The sequence below is a fragment of the Peromyscus leucopus genome, chromosome 3 (genome assembly GCF_004664715.2).
Source record: "Peromyscus leucopus breed LL Stock chromosome 3, UCI_PerLeu_2.1, whole genome shotgun sequence".
NCBI classification, from domain to species: Eukaryota; Metazoa; Chordata; class Mammalia; order Rodentia; family Cricetidae; genus Peromyscus; species Peromyscus leucopus.
The window spans coordinates 4,798,220-4,823,165 of NC_051065.1; the positions used below are offsets into that span (position 1 = coordinate 4,798,220).

A 24,946-nucleotide genomic window follows, 5' to 3' on the forward strand; every position below is an offset into this window, starting at 1 on the left:
AATATATTGCTGGGCCAGTCACTGCTGTGGTTTGCAGACTTTACAGCTGGGTAGGACTAGTGATTGCTTTTCTCCCTTGGAAGCTTGCATGGCACCTTCCCATACTATCAGAGCTAGTCCTTGGGGAAGAGCTCTCCAGGCTAGTTCCAGCTTGATTCCTTCAAGTCCTGTGTCTGAAGTAGATGGTGTCTTCAGCAATAGAGTCTTACTTTCAAGTTCTGGCTTGCAACCAAGGGCAGTGGCAATAGCTAATACTGTTTTGGGTACTGGGGTTCTTGTTAGATAGGGAATGAGGGAAACATTATTACCCTCATATATCACTCCATTCAAACTAGACACATATTGTATATGTGTAATGCAATGTAACATATTGTGTGTATGTGCCACAAAAAATAATTTTTTACAGAAATTTGTAATAGTCTGGAAACAATACAAATGTCAGTTTAAAAAGAAATGGATAAATGGATGATGGTATAACCATAAAATGAGAAACTGCAGTAACAAAAAGGCAAAAGTATTGATGTAAATCTAAAAAATATGCTAGTTGAAATGAAACAAAGAACAGAATATGTGCTTACAACTTCATTTACATAAAACCAAAGAATCTAATTTATACAAACAGTAGCAATAATTCCCATCTTGGATCTGTGATACATGGTTGTGACTATTTGTTAATAGTTATTAAACTATACATTTTGAATTGCATTTTACTTCATATAAACAATTTATTTTTAAAAGCTGACTTCAACAAAAAGATAAAATAAATCTAGGTAGAGTTATGTATGTGGCACAGGTGTTGGGAAAGGCATGGAAGATTGTAGTCCTATAAACAAAGGGAGGATAGATAATGAGGTCATTGCTAGAGGCATGCTGAGTTTTAGATGTCTAAGGACACCCCACTTAAGGCATAGAAAAGATGATTGGCAACATCCTGAAATCAAAACAAGAATCCCTACCGGAAGTACAGACTTGGGGATCATCCATATATAAAAAATACTTAAATTTAGTATGTGATGAGATTGCCTAAGGGGAAAATGGAGATATGAAGAAAATGGAGCTCCAAAGAGAATCCTGAGGGTGCTAGTATAATACACACAGAGAGGTGCTTAAAGAAAGTAAGATTAATTCTGGCCATGGGTATGGCTGTGCCTGTTAGAAATCCTAGCACTTCAGGCTGAGATGGGAGACTCTGGAATTTGAGGCTGGCCTGAGCTACATAGTGAGTTCAAGAGTAGCCTGGGCTACATAGTATATCAGATGGGAAGGGAAGGATGAAGGAAGGACACATTCAAGTCAGATACTGAGGGGCCTAGAGTGTCAATCCAAGAGACAGTCTAACTGCCCAAGAATAATTCTGACAAGTAAATCCTTATTTGAAAATTCCATCCAGTTTAGTGATGTTAGGATCCCTAGGCAAATGGTGACTTTGTGTTTGTTTGTTTGCTTGCTTTTGGTATGGGAGGCGGGAGTATGTTAGAATACTGGTAAGAATGGACCTACAGAGAAAAACTATGAGGGAGCTATTCAAGGATAAATTTCTTTCTGTGGAGGGCCAGAACATTTTGGGACCTGCAGACAGGAGGAGAAATTAGCCTTTGATGAGATGAGGGATTTTCTTCCTTCTTATCAGGGCCAGTTTTAGAAAAAAAAAAAAAAAACCAAACAGGTGAGGATGTAGATGGATGAGTGTATTTGACAGTAGAAAGTAGAGGACAAGATGTCTTGATGTTCCTTCTGAATCTGAAATGTTATCATCTTTGCTTCCTTAGGGTACCCAGCAGGTTTAAAATGAACAAAGAGAAAAATGTATCATTCCTTCTGGTAAATGCCTATGAACAGAATTTATTTTGTGCATTGTTAGTCAACTCCACTCAATTAATGGTATTTTTATTGATCTGGTTCTGTGACAGGAATGATCAATATTTTACATGGAATGGGTTTAAGGCTCCTTGCTTTGGGACATCATACACCTTTTATGGTGAGAGATTTTATTTATTTTTTGGAAACACGTCACATTTTCAGCCTAGAAACGCATTTGAGCTTGTGGACTGACGTGGATTGTGTGTGCTTGCTTCCAGCATCTTGGCATGGCTCACAACTACAGGAACAGCAGCCAGGCTGTGCAGGCTGTCCGCGACGCAGGCTATGAGATATCCCTGGGTTTAATGCCAAAGTCAATAGGACCCTTAACATTTGTGTTCACGGGGACTGGCAACGTATCAAAGGTAGCTCCTCCTGTCCTCTCTGTCAAGCAATCAGAAATGCTGAGGATTTCATGGGCGTTTCAAACAGAATGAATGACCATTCAATTGGGAATATTTTTGCCGTCGTCATTGTTTTTGCTGTAGCAAAGAAAAGTAATAGTCCAAGCATTTTCTTTGCTTTTAGCTGATGTCATCTATTAGAGAAGTGGTTCTCAATCTGTGGGTCATGACCCCTTTGGGAGTTGGACAACCTTTTTACAGAGTTCACATATCATATATCTTGCATTTCAGATATTTATATTATAATTCATAACAGTAGCAAAAATACGGTTGTGAAGTTGCAATGAAAATAATTTTATGGTTGGAGGTCACCATGATATAAGGAACTGTATTAATGGGTGGCCACATTAGGAAGGTTGAGAACCACTGCATTAGAAGTTTGAAGTGCCCCTTTACCTTTACATCTTCCTTCCCTCCCTCCATCCCTCCTTCCTCCTTCTTTGATAACTCCTTGTTAATGATATAAAGCACTAACTTTCAGGTGATAGGTGGTTTACTCATTAACTGCTTGGAATCTTGCTAGTAACCAAGTGTCTTAGGGTTTTTACTTCTGTGTCAATAAGGAATTTTCTTAATTCGTGTTGATGGGGTGGGGGGCACAGTCCATTGTGTTTCCAATCTGGGCTGGTGGTCCTGAGTTCTATAAGAAAGCAAGCTGAGCAAGCCAGGGGAAGCAAGTTAAGGAGGAAAGGGTTTATTTGGCTTACACTTCCATATCACTCTTCATCATCAGAGAAAATCAGACAGGAACTCAAACAAGGCAGGAACTTGGGTGCAGGAGCTGATGCAGAGGCCATAGAGGAGTGCTGCTTATGACTGGCTTCCCCTGGCTTGCTCAGCCTGCTTTCTTATAGAACCTGGGACCAGGGATGATCCCACCCATAATGGACTGCGCCCCCCCCCCCCAATTGCTAATTAAGAAAATGCCTTACAGCCAGGTCTTAACAAGGCATCTTCCCAATTGAGGTTTCCTCCTTTCAGATAACTCAAGTTGTATGTCAGGTTGACATGAGACCAGCCAGCACACTAAGGAAGATAAAGACTGGGATTAATGGTTCCTCCTGGAGTGGTGTTGAGGCTGCATTTGTAATCTCCTGGAGAAACCTTTAGTTAAAAAATAGGTCTGTAGTGCAGAAGTTTTACAAATAGAACCTCTGTTAGTGCTAAATTGTAAAGCATGCATCTTTTCCTTCTGTGGTAGACAGTTTTCCCACTTAAAATAATTTCTAGAGTGAATCAAAAAGTAAATAGGCACTTGTACTAGGTCCACATTTCTAAATTCATCTTGCTATCCTGATGAATCAGCTAAAATGTGAGTCTATTCTAATGCAAGTGAAACCAAAGCTGACTTGTAAGCGACCAGAGGACACCCCTTTTATACTTCTATGTTGTGATCCTGGTTGTAGGACAGGGCAAGGGGAACGACGCAATGGTGAATCCTTGCAGGAAATCTGTTGGCCATGTTTCTACTGAGGTTTGATTCTTTTTCTCATGCACTATTTACAGGGAGCCCAAGAAGTCTTTAATGAGTTACCTTGTGAGTATGTGGAGCCCCATGAATTAAAAGAAGTTTCAAAAACTGGAGGTAAGCAGTGCGGGAGGACCTTCTCTTTTACTGTCTTCAATAGTCTTTGTGTTAATATTTTATCACCGTAAATCGTTATCATTTGTCACTTTACTAATTTCTTCTTTCTTTGTAAGACCACAGGAAAGTGTATGGGACGGTGATAAGTCGCCATCATCATCTTGTCAGGAAAACAGATGGTGTGTATGATCCTGTAGAATATGAGAAATATCCCGAGCGCTACAAAAGTCGTTTTAATACAGATGTGAGTATCTGGCTTTGATTTGGTTCCTATGACACACCATAGCTAAGCTGTTTTCTTAGAGGGAAATTGTGAATGTGGTCCTTGATTCTTCAGGTTCTTGTGTAGAATTACTGCGAGTCCTTTGGTTTTAAAGTGTTGGATTTAGTAGTTGGCTCCTACTGATACTTGGGATTGAGGTGGTCTTTGCTTAGTAGTTTTGGTGGTTTCTGTGAGCATGTTCATGGCTTCACAGTCTCTATTTCACAGTGCATGTGCTCATTAGTTCTAAACCAGTTTCTTCAGATTCTTGTTTTTGTGTTAGCCTATACTAGTTAGCACTATTGGCAAAAATGCAATATCTCTGAGGGTTGATCTAAACATAAATGTGTCCTAAGTTTTTAAAAAAATTGGTTATTTTTTCATTATTAGGGAATGAAACTAGTGTTCTCACATCTACCACTGATCAACATTTCCGAAGATTTATTCTTCCTGTTGCCAAAAATTGTAACCATAACATCGGCTTGCATCTTAGTTGACACTAAAGTAAAATACCTGAGGCTTGAAGAAATAAGATTATTAGTTTACCATTTTGGAGGCTTGAAGTACAAAGCATGGTTCAGACTCTTTCATAGATTCCCACTGGCTGCGTCACATCATCGTAGGAGGTCATGTGTGTCTCTATCCATGTAGTCTCTTTCCTCTTCTAATTAAACCATGAAGATTCATCATGGATACTCCATTCTTTTTTAATCTAGTTTAATCACTTTCCAAAAGGCCCCACCTCTTAATATCATGGTTACATGGAACTTCTACTTTCTAAATACCATTAACATAAGACTTTGCTTATTAATCTTTGCATGAGTTCAAGGGACAACTGTATTTCAATTATAGTATTATGTCCCTGGTCCCATAAAACTTAAGTCCTCACATTTAATGTATGTGTATTTCATCCCCAATAGTTCCAAAGTCTTAACTCAAATTAACTTCAAATTCCAGAGTCTCACTTGGAATTCAAGTCTAACATCTTTGGCTGCAGAGCCATATAAAACAGAAACCAAGCTGGATATTTCTAAGATACCATAGCAGGTTAGCTGCATGGTATACATTCCATCCAAAAGGTAGGAATAGATAGGAAGAAGGGAATAATCTGCCTAAGGCAAAATCTCAGGAGTCAGCTTGCCCCTCTTGTTGCCAGGGAGAGCGGCACAGTGAGACTCGAACCGCTGTTGGTACCGTGTGCTGCCAAAGAGAACAGTGTTCCTCATCAGGGTCTTGGTGCAGGCTAGTTTGCTACTGGATGCATTGGATATGTCAATGATTCTTGTTTTTTCAGTACAACACTCAGAGCCCCAGGAAACGTTCCCCACATCCAGTCTTAGGGCACGGTACTTTTAGCTGCCTCCTTGAACTCAGACTGTGTGTATACGACAAGGGCCAGTCTTAGTATGGCAACAGGATGTCCCAGCTCATACTTTCGCTTTTAGGGGTAGAGCTTTCTCTTACTCACTGTTTTGTGGCGCTTGTGCCAGTTGTCCCAAGAGATGCCTATTGCGTGGCGCAGGCTGGAAAGATCCATCACTTCTTTTTTAGTTTCATATATTTTGCTTAGTTCTCCCTTTCCTTCCACCAACCCCTCCATGTACTGTAATTTGATCAAATTCATGGCCTCTTTTTCATATCTGTCTCTCTCTATGTATGTATGTGGTATATTTATATGTATGTATATAAATGTATATATATACATATATAAATTATAATGTGTGTATGAGCATAAATATGCAAATACAACCTGCTCAGTCTGTCTAGTATTACTTGTATGTATGATTTCTGAGCTGACTATTCTACTAGACAAAGGGCCATAGGCAATAAGGAATACTATATTAAGAATGGGAGGTAGTCTTCCTAAGGATGAGCTCCTAATTGGTTTTCTGCCCTTAATTTTATCTTGAACCCTAAATATTAGTGATTAGATGTGGATGTGTACTGAAATTGACAGTGACCCACTTACCACATGTGTATGTACCTATATAAATCTAAGCAGTTCCCCAGAGAGGTTATCTGATTAACCTTCAGAGCATTCTTTTGAGGACTGCTGCCCCCATCTGGCGGGTAAGAGAAATAGTGTTCAGAGGAGTTGAGTATGATTAGTGTTACATTCTATAGTATTTGAACTGGAAATAGAGTTCTGGGTCACTTGATTCTTTGCTATTTTATTTTTCCTAGCTGTGCAATATATTACGGAATAAAATATGAATGCATTTATTAGATTGATATCTTATCATGGAGTAATTCTACAATGGACGGTGGGTGACTATTATCTTTTCCTCAGAAGATGGTGGGTGACCTGGACAACAAAATGTTCCACAGAAGCACCACTGATGATCTGTCATGGGCTTTGCTCTAATCAGTGTTCTTTCAGTACATGGTATTAGAATAAGCCATATCCTGTTTTGCTGAATATGAAACTTGCTTCACAGATTGCACCCTATACAACTTGTTTAATTAATGGAATCTACTGGGAGCAAAACACCCCTCGCCTGCTAACTCGCCAGGATGCTCAGAGTCTCCTGGCCCCAGTGAAGTCTTCAGGTGTTCCAATTGAAGGATGCCCTGAATTACCACACAAGTAAGGACTATGTGTCATCAGAAATGAAGTTGTGTTGTTGTTTTGTTTTGTTTTTGCTGCATCACCATTATTAGAGGACCAAAGAACACAGTGTTCCTGCATGCCAAAGATGTAGTAACAGTCTGACCTGACCTCCTGGAAGCATTTTACAGTTACCCATGCCCCCGAGACTGACTTCTGACTCGTTGGGTTCCAAAGCCCACTCCTCAAAAAAATCTCTTCAATTATTCTCATTCCTCTCTAGTTTGTTACTTTGTTTTGAGAAATTCACAATCACCTGTTTTCCTGTGTTTATAGTTGCTCTTTCTCCTACTGGAATTTTTTCTCCCAAAAAACAGGGATGGAGTGTTTTTGTCTTGACCTTAAGTACTTGGTATAAAATAGACATTTAATTAGTTCTTAAATAATGAATGAGTTAATTAATAATATTTGTGAAACATCTTATGTACCAAGGATTCTGCTAAGCTAAAGTTCAGAGAAGCGTAGTTGGGCTGTTTGCTGCTCTGAAGCAAATGCCAACGGAACACTAGGAACAACAAACAACGTAACAGGAGATTAGATGAAGTAGGTACATTGGTAACAGAACACAATGGTTGGATCATTTATGAGCACAAAGCTGATAAGCACAGCTCTGTAATGATAGTGAAGCAAATTCTCTTGCTTGTAGTAAGTAAGGAGAGCACTTGGGATAATTTCCAAAGGGATGTCTTCCTCAGTAAAGAAAGCAAGGGACTTTGGTTGGGGAAACTCCTAGATATTTGCATAGGGATCACTCCTCACGACTTGCAGAGGTGGGCACACTCCTGGATGTGCTCAGTTCAAAGCAATTATGCATTGCATATTTGGAAAATGAGGAATGGGAACCCCTCTTGGCAGAGCATTTGCTATTGCAACATCAAACTTTATCTCTCTTAAAAGTATGGGTCAGAGTGTGCTACTATTTTTGTTCCTGTGAGTTTCTTTGAAGGGCCCCTTAAACATAAAAACAACTTGGAAGGCTTCCTTCCCTTCTTTTTTTTTTTTTTTCATTTTTTTTTTCATGGAAAATAAAGAACCCTGTGTCTTAGAACAACCCAGTGTTCTGAAGACTGAACTGTAGGAGAAAGATTCTAAGTGCCCGGAAAATATCTCACATCCACAATGCAATTTGTTTCAAGCACATTTTATTTTTATTCATTGTTAGTCTTCCTGAAGGCCTGAGAATTCCGCCCTCTCATGTGAGTGTTGATGTTATTTTCAGACTGGTGGCAATATGTGACATTTCAGCAGATACAGGAGGATCTATAGACTTTATGACCGAGTGTACTACAATAGAGAGACCCTTTTGCATGTATGATGCAGATCAGCATATTATTCACGACAGGTGAGTTTGTCAAAGCTGCTGCTGCCTTACCTTGATGTGCTAGTTTAAAGTACTCAGCATTTCAGTTCTTTATGGAGGTGTGAAACTTTGTAGGTACGTGTTCAAACACAGTAAAAGAAATGGAAAAAACACATTGAAATTTTAATGCTTAAATACATATATGTTACATTTAAATAGGAGATGGGTTGCCAAGTAAAGAAAAGGATTTGTTTGAAAGCAGTCTTATTTATAGTGACATGCTTTGTTTTTCAAGACTATAAATAACAATTAAACAAATTGTAATGGGGTAATGGCTGGGAAAATTTACAATGTTCAAGTAATATTTTGTGCATTTGAATAAAGCATTTTGCTTCTCCTAGTGTTGAAGGCTCCGGAATTCTGATGTGTTCCATTGACAATTTGCCAGCACAGCTTCCAATTGAGGCTACAGAATACTTTGGAGACATGCTTTACCCTTATGTTGAAGAAATGGTAAGGGGAATGGTAGCCTCCATGGCAACTCTGTGACCTTAAGTAGAAATATGGAGTGAGCTTATGAATGTTCTGGTCTCCTGTATCTAAGAAATCTGTTGTAAAATGAAACGCCAATCCTTGCCCAAATGTACTTACAGGTCTATTTTATTCTACATAATCTGTTACTTGTCTCTTGAGGACTGTGATTATATTGCTGACTTCATGCTTACAATCACAGTTATACATTCATCTCATTATATACATTTTATTTAGGATGTTTATGTTATGGAGTGGGGTAAAATTACTTTATCCTCAATTCCCTTTCTATCTAGACAAATTTATATTGGGGCATTTTTATTGTCACAAAATTAACAGGTCTGAACAATCAGAAGTATGGAAAACATTACTGAATGACAGTCACTAGTGTTTTGTTCCGTGACAGCTTATGGTGAGATGGTGTTTTTCTCCTGCAATTGATTCTGAAATGCTGTGTAATCTAGATTCCATCCTCATTACCAAAGAAACTCTCCTGTCAGTGTTTATCTTGGGTCCAGATTTGCCATGCTTTAATTTTTGCTGCTAACAATTGACCTCTGGCAGAGATTCCAAACTCTGAACAGCAGCTCTTTGTCCTCATTCCCCACTTCTCTCCCACTGTGAAATGGAAGCAAAATGTCTAGTCTGAAGTTGTCTTCTATGAGTAACCAATGGGCTAACAAGGAGATATAAGAGGATGAGTGTATTAGGAAATACTATGGAAAGATATTTATTTGTTGATGCGTTTGTATGTGTGCATGTGCATACAGCAGTATGCTCACACCATGATGTGCCTGCGGAGGTCAGAGGACAATTTAAGGGAGATGTTTCTCACTGTCTATCATGTGCCAATGCAGTACTAAGTCTGCAGTGTGTCTGGAGTTGGCTCTGCAGGAAGTAGTGGCATTAGGAGAGTACTAATGGCAAGTAGGACTGGACGTCAGCTTCAGCTAGATTTTCGACTCAGGTGTGACTCAGATAATTCATTTCTAAAATTAGGTGGTTGCAGTGTTGCTGGATCCTAACGAATGGCTTCCTTGGGAGAAGGGGTGAAAAGGTATGGCATCAACTGCACAGATACAGGGAGTCAGTTGAAGGCAAACAACAGACTCATTTATTTAATAAGGGGGAAGGCTTTATATCCCTTCCTCCCAGCACCCAGTCTGTGTCGCAATCTGGTGGTATTGCGTGGTCATCCCTCATTGGCTGGGCATGATCAGAAACTCTGACAGTTCCTGTTGCTAGGCCCTCAGGCAGACTCCACATTATCAGGAACTCTGACAGCAACCAGGAACTCTGACAGCTCCTGTTGCTAGGCCCTCAGGCAGACTCCAAGTTGACTCATAAGGAGTACAGTATGTGCATGCCTTGGCTGAGCCAATTTCCTCTACCCTATGGGTCTGTCTTACTACAGTTGTAGTATATAACCTCAATGGCTTCCTAAGTTTTAACATTCTAAAGATATAAATGTCTCAGTGCCTGTATGGCACATATCTAGGGAAACAATGAATAGTAAATGTCCCCAGCTGTATTTTATGTTCATTTTCCCTTGTCATTGTTTCTCTGATGACTAGATTTCTTTTTAAAAGAAATATTTATTATCATTATCATTAATTGTATGTATGTATGCTTGAGTATGTGCATGTGAGTGCAGGTGCCTTCAGAATTCAGAAGAATACTTCAGATCTGTAAATGCCTGTGTAGTTTCTGTCCTGGTAGGAAGGCTGTCTATGCACTTTTTAATTTCAGATGTTACAGTCCTAGAATTGACTTTTGGGGGAAGAGTGGTTGTTATTTGGGTTTTTTGGTTTTGGGTTTTGTTTGTTTGTTTGTTTGTTTTTTGGTAGTTTTCTTTTTCCCTGCTGAGAATCTCCATGCTTTTTTCTTCATCATAATCATTATCATCATCGTCATCATCATTTTTTAGAGACAGTTTCTCTGTGTGACCCTGGCTTTCCTGGAAGTTTCTCTGTAGACCAGGCTGGGCTCAAATTCGTGGGTCTGCCTTCCTCTGCCTCCCAAGTGCTGGAATTAAAGGTGTGCGCCACCACCACTGCCCACCTCCATGCTTTCAATATTATGAGTATATTTTTCTTTGTTCTTATGGAGAGCACAGTTAAAAAGCCATTCTGTGATCTTTATGTTAGTTCCTCTTATCTTCAGGGAACATATCTGAGACCCCCCCCTCAATTAATGTCTGACAATGTGTAGTATTAGAGCCTACATCTGTATCTTCTCTATGCCTGCATAATTGTGACAAAGTTTAATTTATAAACTGGGTGCAATATTATAAAAGGGACAATGATAAAATTTATATAAAAATCTTGTAAAATTTGTGTTAATGTAGTCTCTCACTCTCAAAATGTCATGTGCATTGCACACACTTCTTGCTTTTGTGTTGATAATTTAATGAAAATGTCTGTGTGATGACAGAAAGTCAGATAAAAGATGTAGGGTCCAGGACTTAGCATTAAGCTACTGAAATTACCGTCACAGTTAATTTGAGAATGACAATGACTTCTAAGTAGTTTGTGAGTGGGTAGGATATACAATGTAGATAAAACTGGTCAAGTGAGATGCAGCAGGACAGCACAGAATTGCATCTGCTACTCAGATGGTTATATATGTAGAAGTAACCATCTTATTAAATAAGAAACACAGAGCCAATGCAAAGAAGAAAGCCAAGAGGTCAGAGCTAAGAGCCTTACCCTTCACTGCTGCAGCTATCCTCTTCAGCCAAGACACCTACTTCCTGTGTGTTTGTCTTTATATAGACTTCTTGTTCTGCCTTCTCATTGGTTGTAAACCCAACCACACGACCGCCTCGTCACTGCCTGTCTGTACAGACCTCCAGGTCTTCTATGGTTGGTATTGAGATTAAAGGCGTGTGTCTCCATGCTGGCTGTATCCTTGAACACACAGAGATCTGCTTAGCTCTGCCTCCCAAGAGCTGGGATTAAAGGCGTGTGCCACCAACGCCTTGCTCTGCTATGGCTTGCTATTAGCTCTGACCCCCAGGCAACTTTATTAACATACAAATAAAATCACATTTCAGTACAAATAAAATATCACCATATATATAACTTAAAACTTAGGAATAGTTTATTTCAGGAATTTCTATTGACTGTTTTCATACTGCAACTGACTGAGTAACAAAATCCATGCGAAGCAAAACTGTGGACAAGTGTGAACACTGCTGTATCTTATCCTTCCAACACTCTGGGTAAATTTAGGATTAAAGTTTTTGAATTGTTCCTGCCTTTGAGAATAGGTCATAATTTTCACTGTGCTTTGATGGTTTGAATATTATATTGTAGGGATTCTGGATTGTGATGTTGCTCTGAGAAATGGTGAACTTTTTTTAAAAGCAGGGTTAGACTCCACTTGTTTAGACTCTTATTGAAAATTACATCTCATCTGTGGAACAAGCCAGTTTAAATAGAAATTTGAGACTTTTATCTTTGAATGTTTAATATACTCTGGCCTGTACATGCTCAGTTTGGGGGTCATGAGAGAGAAGAGACTTATACAAAGGCTGACCTCCCTTTCTCTGAATTTGCCATTTTCATACCCCTAACACACTAGTCTGGTTGCTCTGGGCCTGATATATTTCCAATACCCCTTTACTTTTCCACTTGTTCTGGTTCATCTTAATTGTCAGCTTGATACAGCCTAGAGTCATCTGAAAGGAGCAACCTCAATTGAATTCTACAGATCGGGCTCTTCTGTGGATTCTGTGGCAGGTTGTCTTGATTATGACTTGATGTAGAAGGGTCCAGCCCATGGCTGTCAGCATCATTGCTTGGGCCTGTGTGCCTGGGCTGTCTGCAAAAGCTAGTTAAGCATGAGTGAGAAAGACAGCAAATAGCATTCCTCCATGGGTTCTTTTTTGAGTTCCTGCCCAGGCTTCTCTCAGTGATGGACTATTTCTTGTAAGACAAAATAAACTCTTTCCTCCAGTAAGTTGCTTTGGTCAATGTGGTTGGCAAGTGAAACTAGAGCATTGCCCATGGCTGGCCTCAAAACATCACCAAAAGTGGGAGACCCAGCTATTCCTGTAGGTACTCTTCCGTTGTAACGCTTCACCAAAGAAGCTGCCCCTGTCCTTCTCAACCCCTCAGGCAGTTTGTTATTGCCTAAGCTTTGTCTAGGGTGTACACCTAGTATTTAAAGGAGGGATGGTTTGTAAGAGCTTAGTTCCCTACATCTAACAGGAAACTGTCTGGTACTAATAAGTGGATTGAGTCACCTTGACTCCAGCAGAGCATTGAAATAGGCAGAAGTACTGGCATATCCCTGGCTTTGCCATCCTTTTTAGTGCAAAAATATGTACTTTAGCCCAACTCTTATCTTGTTGAATATTGATTAATTATGGATATATGTGACTATTAATAGTTGTTTTAAAAATGTATACAATGTATTTTGATCTTATCTATCCCCACCTCCAATTCTGCCCAGAAGCCTGCAATATATCCCCCTTCCTAATTCATAACTAAGAAAAATAACCTCCTGAGGCCTATTAGTACTGCTTGTATGTATTGAGCGGGGAGCCATCTACTAAAGCATGAACACCTTTCCAGTGGCTACATCCCCTAGGAGAAATTACTCTGCCTCCGTCAGCAACCATCAGCTACCAATAGCACCTAGGAACAAGGCCTTCTGAACCCTTCCTCCACCTGTACTGGGGTTTTGACTGTCTTGATCTTCTATAGTTTTTGTGTACTGTAAATCAGACAACGTTAACATCTACAAACCCCTCTTTCCTCCCCCAGTACTCTTCTCATCCTTCCTTTCAGAGGTTCCATATCCACTGTCCGACCTCCAACCCTGAACAATTTTGCCATTTTTAAAAGTTAATTGGTGCTTTTTTCTATTTCCTGTGTTTTATTTATTTTCTTTCTTGTATTTTCCTTTTTTATTTAATTAATTTATTTTACATTGAGAATGCATTTTTCCCTCTCTCCTCTCCTCCCCTTCCTTTCCCCTACCTCCCCCCAGATTCCCCCGTACATCATTATTCTGTTGTTTTGACATATGTTTTACTTTATTGTGTATATGCACTTGTATGTGCATGTGGACATGTGTGTGTTGGGGAGCATATGTGTGTGTATAGATGTGGGATGGAGGTCAGAGGACAACTTGAGGTGCCAGTTGTCTTCTACCATGTGAATTCTGGGAATCAGAATCAAGTTTTCAGGCTGGTGGCAAGTGCCTTTACCTGCTTGGCCATCTCATCGACCTCCTTCTTGTCTTTAATAAAAATTACCATTCAGTGCAGTTCATTTCATACAGGTGGTGAGGGGCGGAAGAGTCAACTCAATGAATTTGCACTAAAGCATCGTGAGAGTTAGCCAGTATAACTCATCATGAAGACATTCATGAATGAAAATTTTGTTAGGTTGGGTGGCAGTGGCACGCGCCTTTAATCCCAGCACGTGGGAGGCAGAGCCAGGTGCATCTCTGTGAGTTCAAGGCCAGCCTGGTCTACAGAGAGAGATCCAGGACAGGTAACAAAGCTACAGGAGAAACCCTGTCTTGACCCCCCCCCAAAGTGTTAAAACAATACAAATATTAAGTTTTTATATTACATAAAATGTAAAGTGTTAAAGTATCAGAGATGTGCAATTCATAATAGTGAAACATGCGTACAAGTAATATATGGACTGAGTAGATTATATTTAGGAAAATGTATATATACATATACACATATGTGAATGTAATAAAAATGATAAAAGAGGCCTTGGATTTAAAAGAGAGGGAAGGGGTCTATGTCAGGGTTTGGAGAGAGGAATGAGAAGGGAGAGATGCTATATTATAATCTCAAAATTAAAATTCACATTTTTTTCAAGACAGGGTTTCTCTGTGTAGCCTTAGCTGTGTAACTTGCTTTGTATGCCATGCTGTCCTCAGACTCAGAGATCTGCCTGCCTGTGCCTCCCGTGTGCTTGATTAAAGGTATACACTAACATGCCTGGCTTTCTACCATAAAAAAACAAAACAAAACAAAAAACAGTGACACATGGCAACATTTTAATGAGAACCATGGGTCTAAAATAAATGTTAGCATCCCCAAACCCCTCTTTCCTCCTCCAGAGCTCTTCTCGTCCTCCCTTTCAAAGGTTCTATATCCACTGTCCTGACTTCTAACCCTGGACAATTTTGCTATCTTTTGAAAGTTATTGGTGCCCTTTTGGTGAATAATAAGAATAAGCAACTTTGTGTCTCTTTACATCTTTTTTTTTGTTAGTAAATTTTGTTCTTTTTAAGTTTTATACATGTACACTGTTTTCTAGTTATTCTCTCTCTTATCTTCTCCCATGTCTCTCCCACCTCTACCGGACCCACCCCATCTCTTTTCCCTATTCACTCACTTTGGTTTTGTTTAGCATTCTTCAGAGTTTAATCAGAGCCATCTGTGTGACCATGAGCTGGAACCAACCATCAGAATTTGGTCTGATGGCCAGTGGGCACTTAGGTGGATACCCTGCCTCCCTTAGTGCCAGAATCGTTGGTTGTCAGGACAACCTGGTTCACAGGTAGCCTGTAGTCCTGTGAACCAGAGGGGCCGGTACACACAGCCAGCTGCTGTGAGTTTGTGGTGGTCAGATCTGTGTTGGACTTGTACAGCCTCTCTCTCCACCCTCGGACTTTACCTTCTCTTCACCCCTTCTTCAGAGAACGGTCTCATCAGCAAGTCTGACATTTACTGTGAAGCTTTCAGACATTTATTCATATTAAAGGCTTTTGAACTATCATAATGCTTACATTTTATGTATTTTGCATTCATCAAGATTATATGGTTTTTTTTTGTTTGCTGATATACTAATTCTGTCAACTGATTCTTTCTTTACATTTATTGAATAAACACAAATGGCTACAATACATTAATCTTTTATTGATGACCAAATTCAGGTTGCTAATGGCTATGTCAATATCTATTTATTTAACTGTTGGTTGACATTTAGTTAGTTTTCTGTTTGTGGCTATTACTAACAATTGTACTATAGGAAATTGTTCTGACATATCTCTCGGTTGTGTGTATGTGCATATGCATTCATACATGCATATGTTCATATACACCCATTAGCTGTACTTCTGCTGAGTTCTTACATTGGTTTATCTTATTTAGGATTATTACATCTGTGCTTATGAATAAGCTTATCCTAGTATTTTATCATGTCTTGCTACTACATTTGCTTTTATTCTGTTTAATTGATATATTCTGAAGATTAATTTAAAATTTTTATTTATAATATTGGTGTGTGTGTATGTGTGTGTATATGTGTGTATGTACATGTAATCCATTCTTTCACCTTTGTGTGGGTTCTAGCGATTGAACTTGTTTTCCACATTTGCTCACTCTCACAGTAAATATGGACAAACACAGTGAGTAATAACCACACCATACTCTGGAAAAAATTTGAAGACAGTGTAACATTCAGTCAACAAATTAGTTCACTACTTAATTTTTTAAAATACTTATTTAATTGTATGTGTGTAAGTGTCTGCATGTATCTCTGTGTGCCATACATATTCCTGGTGCCCACGGAGGCCAGAAAAGGATGCTGTATCCCCTGGAACTATAGTTATAGATCATTGTGAGCCATTATGTGAGTTCTGGGAACCAAACCTGGGTCTTCTGCAAGATCAACAAGTGCTTTGAACTGCTGAGCCATCTTTCCAGCCCCTACTCCACCACATTTGAGTTTGGTCTCAGTTAAGTTTTCTGGATATGAGCATGTGCAACTGGATTCTTTCCCAGACTGTGGCACAAATGGATTCTGGTCCAGTTCTGACAGAGCCCTGTTTCTGTCTGAAGACCCATGGTCGCAGTTTTACAATATGCTTCCCCATGGGTATTTTGGTCTGTCAAGTTCTCATCAGAATGGCCTCTTAAGCTTTGCGTATGGATAGTTGAGGGCTCCTTAACCTGCAGCTCTCCATGCTTTTCCATACTTTTCTAATAAGCTTGTTCCAAAGGACTGTGACAGCTATGGTCCAGGCAACACTTCTCTGTAGCAATATTCTGGATAGCGTTTCTCATTGCTGTGGTCAAATTCTTGAGAAAAAAACAACTAAGTGAAAAAGGTTTATTTCAGAACATGGTAGAAAGAATGAACCTCTGCTGTGGTGGTGTGAGCATGAGGCTGAATGATCATATTTAGGAGGATCAGGATGAAGAGAGAGGACAAGAAACAAAGATAAACAGTAGACCTCAAGGTCCACCCTCAGTGACCCACTTTCTTTGGCTGGACAGTCCCCAAAAGCTCCACAATCTTCCAAAAACAGTGCTGAGGACCAAGTGTTTAGACACATGAGCTGCAGCAGGAGCTATTTTAGAGTTTATGTACTACTCTATTCTCCTCTCACTTTTTCTCTTTTTTAATCCTTTTTTTCCTTTTATTAAAAATAGATTTTCCCCTCTCAATATACTGTGATTATGGTTTCATCTCCCTCTATTCCTTCCTGTCCTTCCCCACTTCCCTTCCTATCCAGATCCACTGCCTTTCTGTCCCATTAGAAAATGGGCTTCTAAGGGATAATACTAAAACAGTGAAATAAGAGAAGAGAAAACAAACAAACAAACAAACAAAAACCATGTCAGAATGGGATGAAAGAAACAGAAGGAAAGGAGCCCCAAAGAAGGCACAAGAAATAGAGACCCACTCATTTGCACACCCAGGAATCCCATAAAAATATTAAACTGGAAGCCATAATATTATATGCAAAGGACCTGGTGCAGAACCATGTAGACCCTGTGCAAGTTCATATGCGTGTTGGTCTTGTTGATAGAGGGAGCCATGTTTTCTTGGTGTCCTCCATCCCCTCTGGCTCTCACACTCTTTATGCCTCCTCTTCCACAGGGTTCCCTGAACCCTGTGGGGAAGGACTTGATGGAAACGTCCCAGTTAGTGATGAATGTTCCAAAGTCTCTCACTCTGCATAATATCTGGCTGTGGGTCTCTGTATTTGTTCCTGTATGCTGCAGGAGGAAGCTGCTCTGATGATGGCCAAGCAAGGCACTGATCTATGAGTACAGCAGAATATTATTAGGAGTCATTTTATTGATACATTTTTGTTTGTTTGTTGCTATTGACTTAACATCTGTACAGACTCTGTGGTATTAAAGGGCATAGGCTTTGGAATGTCAAGGATGTTTTGTTTCCCTTGGTATTTGTTGATTATCTGCTTCAGATACATGAAAACAGGTTTACATTCTGTTTCTAGCATCTCCTGTGGAAAGTTTTGTTTCTTATTTGAGTACGAGTTCTAGACCTTAACCTAGGAATGGTAGAGAAAGACAGTCATTGTTCTGTCTCTGATCATCTGAGGTATCAGTCCTGACTAGATACTGTTACTTAGGAACAAGAATTCTGGGTCTTGGGAAAAGGAGAAGACTTCTCAGGAGTTAATATGAGAAATGTGACCCAGGCATCACGCCTTTAATTCCAGGACTTTCGAGGCAGAGTCAGGCGGATCTCTGTGAGCACAAGGACAGCCAGGGCTATGTACAGAGGCTCTGTCTCAGAGAGAGAGAGCAAGGGAGAGAGAGGGGGAGACAGAGATCTATTTTCTGTCAATGCCTATCTGACTCAATCTTCAAGAAAATGGACAGAGTTTATCGGTTCCATTTGAGCTCCACTTGTTCAAGCCATTATCCTTAAGGGTTTTGAAATGTTGTGGTACCCACAGAACTAAATTTGACCAAAGGGCGACCTCTGCTGTGAGGATGGTGGGCTTGTCTACCTCTCATGGAGCAGCTTCAACATTGGAGTGGGACAGAGGCACTCAGAAGGAGGATTACGGCTCTACTACTTTGGGAATTTAAACCGTGTTCAATGTAATACCTCTGATTGCTTCTGAAAGAAGAGCTTTTGTGTGTTCTCAGCAAGCGCAGGTGATTAGAATCAAAGTCTAGTTTTAGAATTGGACCTTGCCTTGAAACACTCTATTCCTGGGTGCAGAGTTATCCACAGATTTCTATGACCAATTATTTACGTTCGGCAATATTCAGAAAACTTCTCTTTAAGACTTTGTGGTACGGATAAAGTGCATCAAGCCACTGTTGTAGCTTTGTTTATCTCTCCCTGTTCTCTTTGTTGCAGTTGTTATCAGATGCGTCGCAGCCCCTCGAAAGCCAGAACTTTTCTCCAGTGGTTCGTGATGTAAGTTACGAGACTTCTTCCTGAGAATGTACCTTTTCCCACCATCCTTCCTTCTCCTCTTGGCTGTGTGTATTCTTTCTCCTCCCTCCCCCACCCTTCTCTCTTCTGCCTCCCCCCTCCCAGTTCTCTTCTCCCTCCCTCTCCCGCATCTCTCTTACTTTGTCTCTTCTGTCAGCCATGTGTCCATATTTCTAGGACTAAAATGTTGGATACTAAAGAAATGTCTTGTATATGCACATCTAGGCAGTGATTACATCTAATGGTTCATTGACTGACAAATACAAATATATCCAGAAACTCCGAGAAAGCAGGTAAGTACTGGTAAAAATCTCCTTGTATTATGCATTTACTCTTACTTGGGTTAGATGAGTGTGCTTAAAAGTTTCAATGATAGTTATTAATATTAGATTTATATGACATGTGGGTTTTGATAATGTTAGAAATCTGAAGTAAGCAACTGGCTGAAACCAATGTGAGTTCTTTTTCTTGGAAGAGCAGTGTATTGTCCTCACAGCCATTAAAATCTAGCGGGATCTGGTGTGTAAATGAGGAGGAGTAGAATGGTGTGCTTTGTGTTTTCTCTTCAGTTTGCACATAGTGATTTCCAAATTATTTTTTCAAAGGAAATGAACATATTAGCCATTTCTGTGGTACTGTCTACTTGGGTTTTGTTGAAAATTTGGACTTTTCTTTTGTCCAGTAGAATGGTTGGTAAAGTGGGATCCTGAATAGAAACTAATAGAGATAGTGATGTAGGCAAATGGGAGGAGGAGGGTGCCCAAAGCAGCCCAGGAATCTACCCGAGGGTGCAGCCAGCGCTTTGCTTCCTTAACTAATGCTCCTGTTCAGAGTCAGGAAACACTGATGTTTCTCTCAAACATTCTTGTTTCCCCCACAGGCTGTACTTGATCTCATCTACTTTGCTGGGCTTTTCACATTTTACAAAATAACACACAGACTGAACTCCTGGGAGAAACCCCAGAAGAAAAACATAAACACAAAAGCACAGCTACCTTGCCTGCTTCCCAGTGGTTCCTCCTACAAGAGATAAAGAGATGCTAGGATCAGGTCTCCCCCCACCCACCCCATACACGTGCCTCTCTTGTATGTGTTTGTTTGCTTAGAACTCCTGCATTTAATGTGGCAATGGCTTCTTCTGGTATAAAACACTGAGTATTTTTTTTTTCCTAAAATCAAACTACCTCTATAGTTCTGTAGGAGTTTCTTATAGGGGAAGTTTCATATTTGCTTGTTACTCATAATTCTGTTTATTCTTATCACTGGATGATTTCTTACTATGATAGCAATGCTGTATCAACCAGCCAGTCATTTCTTTAGTCTGTGCACCGTATTTCCTGGGGCAGCTGGTCTGACTGGCTGCAGTTGCTGGAACTTTCTATTTCCATTCCCTAATGTATTCTTATGCCAGGAATCTGATAATGGAAATCTTACCTTGAAAGCAAATTTGTTTTGAAGGCTAACTTATTCTTACATTTTTTTTTCATTGCTTAGTGTAGTGATTAGTAAATTGGAATTTGGAGTTTAGGGATACTGTTGATATGGAATCCGAGTGGATTTTTTAAAAACATTTTGAACATTTTTATATTTGTGCATCAAAACGTTTTATTTATACAAATCATATAAGGCACTACTGGAAAGAATATCTAATAAACAGATAATGATGATTCTTTTAGAGGTTGAATGGGGTGAGTGTAGTGGTTACAAGAAATCGTATCAGTAATATGTGTGTGTTGCTGTGTGAAGAGGGGTGGGAACATTTCATATTCATATTTATTTACTTACTATAAATGAAAAGGTTGGCAGATTGCAGTGTGAGAATATCCTAAAGATCCCAACATCCAAGCTTGCTGTTAAGACCCTGGAACCAGACCATGCCCACAGTTTCACGATGGCATCTGAGAATCTGATTCAAAAACGATTGATAATTACTCCCACATTAAAAACAAAATGAAGTAAACAGTATTGGATTGTAGTTGAGTAAGACTCCATTGCTACTGTGGAGGTCACAGTTTGTCAAAAAGTACAACTTTTAACAGAATGAATAGTTCAAGAATTCAAATATTTTCTAGTCTTGATTTCTTACATCAGCCTAAAGATACACGACAAAACAGTTTTTGATGCAGAAAATAGTAATGGATTGTTCAGGTTGTTGTTTCCTTGGACTGCTATGAGGAGGAAATGAGGTTTCTAGCATTCAGGCTCAAAATAGTTTTGGATAAAAAAGTCTGGGAGGATAAAATGTGAAACAAATTACTCAGTTGTAAGTAAGCAGAGAACAAAACAGTCCAGTCCTCATTTTAGTCCTAGGAATTTATAGATGTCGATAGGCACTGGGCATCTCAGATGCCAGAGTCTATCGTACAAGATCTAAAACAAATATTGAAAAGCGTTGGCCTAAGGCATTTCCATTGACATTCTTACTATAAGTAACGCAGGTAGATTTTGTTGTCTCATCATCTAGGTTTGTGTTTGGTTTGGGGCTAGCAAGCTTCTGTTATTTAAAAGAAATAAAATTTAATTATCCCTACCCTTTTTCTTTTTAAACAGAGAACGTGTTCAGTTCCTTTCAATGAGTCCCAAGAAGAAGGTGTTGGTGCTTGGGTCTGGCTATGTATCTGGGCCTGTTTTAGAATATCTGTCAAGAGACAACAATATAGAAATAACAGTAGGTAAATAGGTCTTCATTTCTTTAAAAAAGAAGGAAACTATTTTCATTGCATGCTGAATCTGAATTATAGTTGATTTTTATGTCCAAGTTTTGAAAAGCTGTTTTGTGGGGGTTTGGAAATGTGTCCAGTGGGAGGAAATCTAAGAAATGGACTTTTGCATTCTTGAAATAGGCTCTGACATGGTGAACCAAATGCAACAGTTAAGCAAGAAATACAATATTAACCCTGTTAGTGTGAACATTGGTAAACAAGAAGAGAAGCTGCAATCCTTGGTAGCGTCGCAGAATCTTGTTATCAGGTATTGGGCAAAAAAAAGTCTCCTGTGTGCTTGTTTTTATCTTCTCTTAGTCTCTCTCTCTCTTTCCCGCTTTCCCTTTTCTCTTCCGTCTTTTCCTTTCTCATAAACATTTAATTGAAGGACATATGTATGAAAGTACAGAAAGTAGAACTATGGCTCGGTGTGATGGTGCATTCCTATATCACCAGCATTTGTTTGCTTTTGCTTGTTTGAAGCTAAGGATTGAAAGTTTGAGGCCAACTTGGGCTAATTAATAATATTCCCCCCCCCCCGCCCCCCTGCTCTTTCTCGCTCTCTTTCTCCCCCCTCCCTCATACTCATACACATACATACATGGATAAAAAAACAAGTATGTTGTTCAGTGAGTATCTATACTGTTAATACTTTTTATAGCCACTATTCACATCAAGAAACAATATTGATAACATGCCACAAGCCATCTTATTGACCTTTTGTTGTTGTTGGCTCTATCCCATAGAGTAAACCCGGTTACTCTAACATCTAGATTAGTTTTTGCATGTTTTCAAAGTTTGTATAGTTGGATCATTCAGTATGTCCTTGTTTGTGACAGCCTTCATTCATCTGATATTGTAATTATGAGAACTGGCTGTGTATGCCCTACTGTGTGAATATATCATTAGCAATATTGTGACTTTGATGGAATTTAGTTGCTCTTGTTTTGGGCTGTTATGAACATGTTGCTGTACACAGTTGGTATTTGTCTTTTGACAGGTGTATGTACAATCTCAGTGTTAGAAAACTAGAAATAAAATGCCTGGATCATGAGATATTTGTGATTTGCATGTGGTCCATGTATACATATATACATGTAATAAATGACTATAAAATTAAAAAGAAAAATATGGAAAGGGTTAGTGAAGATCATTGTGTGGTAGACAGCAGGATGAATGTGTTCTGTAGTTGAGAAGACTTGGTCATTTCTGAGAAAATTGTTTAGTTGGGCAGTTTCTCAGGACTGAGCTGTAGTAACCGTTCAAGCATCTTGGAAGGAAAGGAGTGCCGGGGAGCAAAGCTTCTGAATCCCCTCTCCCTCTGTTTTAAGCTTGTTGCCTTATGTGTTGCATCCTGTTGTGGCCAAGGCATGCATCTCAAACAGAGTCAACATGGTCACTGCGAGCTACATCACACCAGCCATGAAAGAACTGGAGAAGAGGTATGTCTCCACTTCCAGGAAGGTGTCTCCATGGCCCTGTTTCTCTTCTATGTCTGACTTTTTCATTTTCTTCCTGTGGCAGTGTGGATGACGCTGGCATCACAGTCATTGGTGAATTGGGATTAGATCCTGGTCTTGATCACATGTTGGCAATGGAAACAATTGATAAAGCCAAAGAGCTGGGAGCCACGGTGAGCCCAGTTCCGATGCAGAGCTCCACTTAGGAAAGCATTAACGATCGAGCTTCCTCAGCTGAGATGGGGGCTTCCTTTGCTTCTCATCAGTGATTTGTTGTACCACAGCTCATCCTTTGACTAGGAACCACAAACACTGTGGTACCTAGAGACACATCTGCAGAGTAAACATCAACTGGAGCCTTAGCAACTGAGTGTTAGAGAAACAGATGTTACTGTAATGTCTTTGTTTAATAAGATTTTTGCCTGTGAGATACATTCTTTGATAAGGTTTTACATTTAAAAATGAGAAAAAAAATCTTTGGAATATCGGTCTGTTGTTTAATAAAGTATTTACACATGACAAAGAATTATTGTATGTGTAGATATAGTCACTCAAATTGAGTGCTTTAATTTTTGGCACATATATACAGACATACATATGTATGTCTGAATATAAAAGTTGTAGGACCTAACCAAGAAAAAGTTAATAGTTGAATTTTAATTTATTTATTTTAAAGATTTGTTTTATTTTCATTTAGGCATATATATATCATGTATGTGTACACATATATGTGGATGCCCTCAAAGGAAAGGTCAGGAGAGAGCATTGGAGTCTCTGAAGCTGGCTGGAGTTGCAGGAAGTTGTCAGAGGCCCAGTGTGGGTGCTGGAAACCAACTTGGTCCTCTGCAAGAGCAGCAAGCACTCTTAACCACTAACCCATCTCTCCAGCTCTAATAGTGAAATTTTTAAATGAGCAAAATTTTAGTCATTATCTCTAGTGGAGCTTTATATATATTACATATATAATTCATATATTTTTCACATATATATTGTTTGTATCTATACATTTTTCATATATGTGTGTGTAGCTCTGTGTTAAGAAGTATTTGACTTTGAGGATGTATATTTGAAAGCCTCAATAACTTCAAAACATAAATGATGATAGCACATTCACCAGATTGATATCATTCACCCTGATTAACAAATAAAATAATAATTCTCCTTAATATTATTGATTCTTCCTAATTTATTCCTTACTTATAGATTGAGTCTTATGTTTCCTACTGTGGTGGCCTTCCAGCCCCCGAATATTCAGACAATCCCTTGCGATATAAATTCAGCTGGAGTCCAGTGGGAGTCTTGATGAACATAATGCAGCCGGCTAGCTATCTGCTCAACGGGAAGGTAAAGGAGCGTCATGGAAGCCTGAGAGATAAATGGCAGCAGTGGTGGCTGGCGGGACTCTGAACCCTTCCCCCATAGCAGTGTTGTGTGAAGGCGCCATTCTAGCTGCTCTCCCCTGTCTCCTCTGCTGTCTCCCAGTGTGTGTGCTCCTGTTCCGTTTAACGAGGTCAACTTGATTTTTTTTTTCAACCAATCCTGTGTTCATTCTTCCTTCTTGGCTGCTTCTGAAATGTGCTTCTTATCTTATTTACGTACACAAATGCTGGTTATCTTTCAAGTAATTTCAGTCTGGCACAAACCGAGTTAGACTTTGAACTCAAAGGCACCAAAGATTGTTATACTAACAGCCCGCCATTCCTGATTTCAGAGAATTCGTGGCTACGAAGTGCCCCTTTGCATGGGGGTTTGGTGTATCAGAATGGAACTAATATCTCTTCCCCGTGTGCTATCTAAGTGTTATTAGTATTACTTTTACTATTTTATAAAAATGAGATCAAGGCATCGAGAGGATGGCTAAGGCCCTCCTCTGAGAGTCAACCCTGGTTTCAACTAACTACAATGCTATTAAAAATTGTTTTTATGTTAATTTTTTATTATGTGTATAAGTGTGCACGTGCATCCATACCTCTGCGAGTCATGGCACAAATCCAGAGGCTAAGGACAACTTGTGGGAGCCGATTCTCTCCTACTAAGGAGGTTCAAACCC

At 39.5% G+C, this 24,946-nt stretch overlaps 1 protein-coding gene across 2 annotated transcripts in view; it reads left to right on the plus strand.

Moving 5' to 3' along the window:
- Positions 1–24,946, plus strand: part of Aass (aminoadipate-semialdehyde synthase) — a 55,220-nt gene that overhangs the window by 15,663 nt on the left and 14,611 nt on the right. For both annotated transcript variants that reach the window (XM_028872999.2, XM_028872998.2), the window contains exons 5-18: positions 1,911–1,978; positions 2,079–2,225; positions 3,771–3,849; positions 3,966–4,093; positions 6,550–6,698; positions 7,939–8,061; positions 8,421–8,532; positions 18,657–18,716; positions 18,960–19,027; positions 21,285–21,406; positions 21,578–21,704; positions 22,768–22,878; positions 22,961–23,069; positions 24,100–24,240. In XM_028872999.2, coding sequence (XP_028728832.1) covers positions 1,911–1,978; positions 2,079–2,225; positions 3,771–3,849; positions 3,966–4,093; positions 6,550–6,698; positions 7,939–8,061; positions 8,421–8,532; positions 18,657–18,716; positions 18,960–19,027; positions 21,285–21,406; positions 21,578–21,704; positions 22,768–22,878; positions 22,961–23,069; positions 24,100–24,240 — 1,544 coding nt within the window. The remainder of the gene's footprint in view (positions 1–1,910; positions 1,979–2,078; positions 2,226–3,770; positions 3,850–3,965; positions 4,094–6,549; positions 6,699–7,938; positions 8,062–8,420; positions 8,533–18,656; positions 18,717–18,959; positions 19,028–21,284; positions 21,407–21,577; positions 21,705–22,767; positions 22,879–22,960; positions 23,070–24,099; positions 24,241–24,946) is intronic.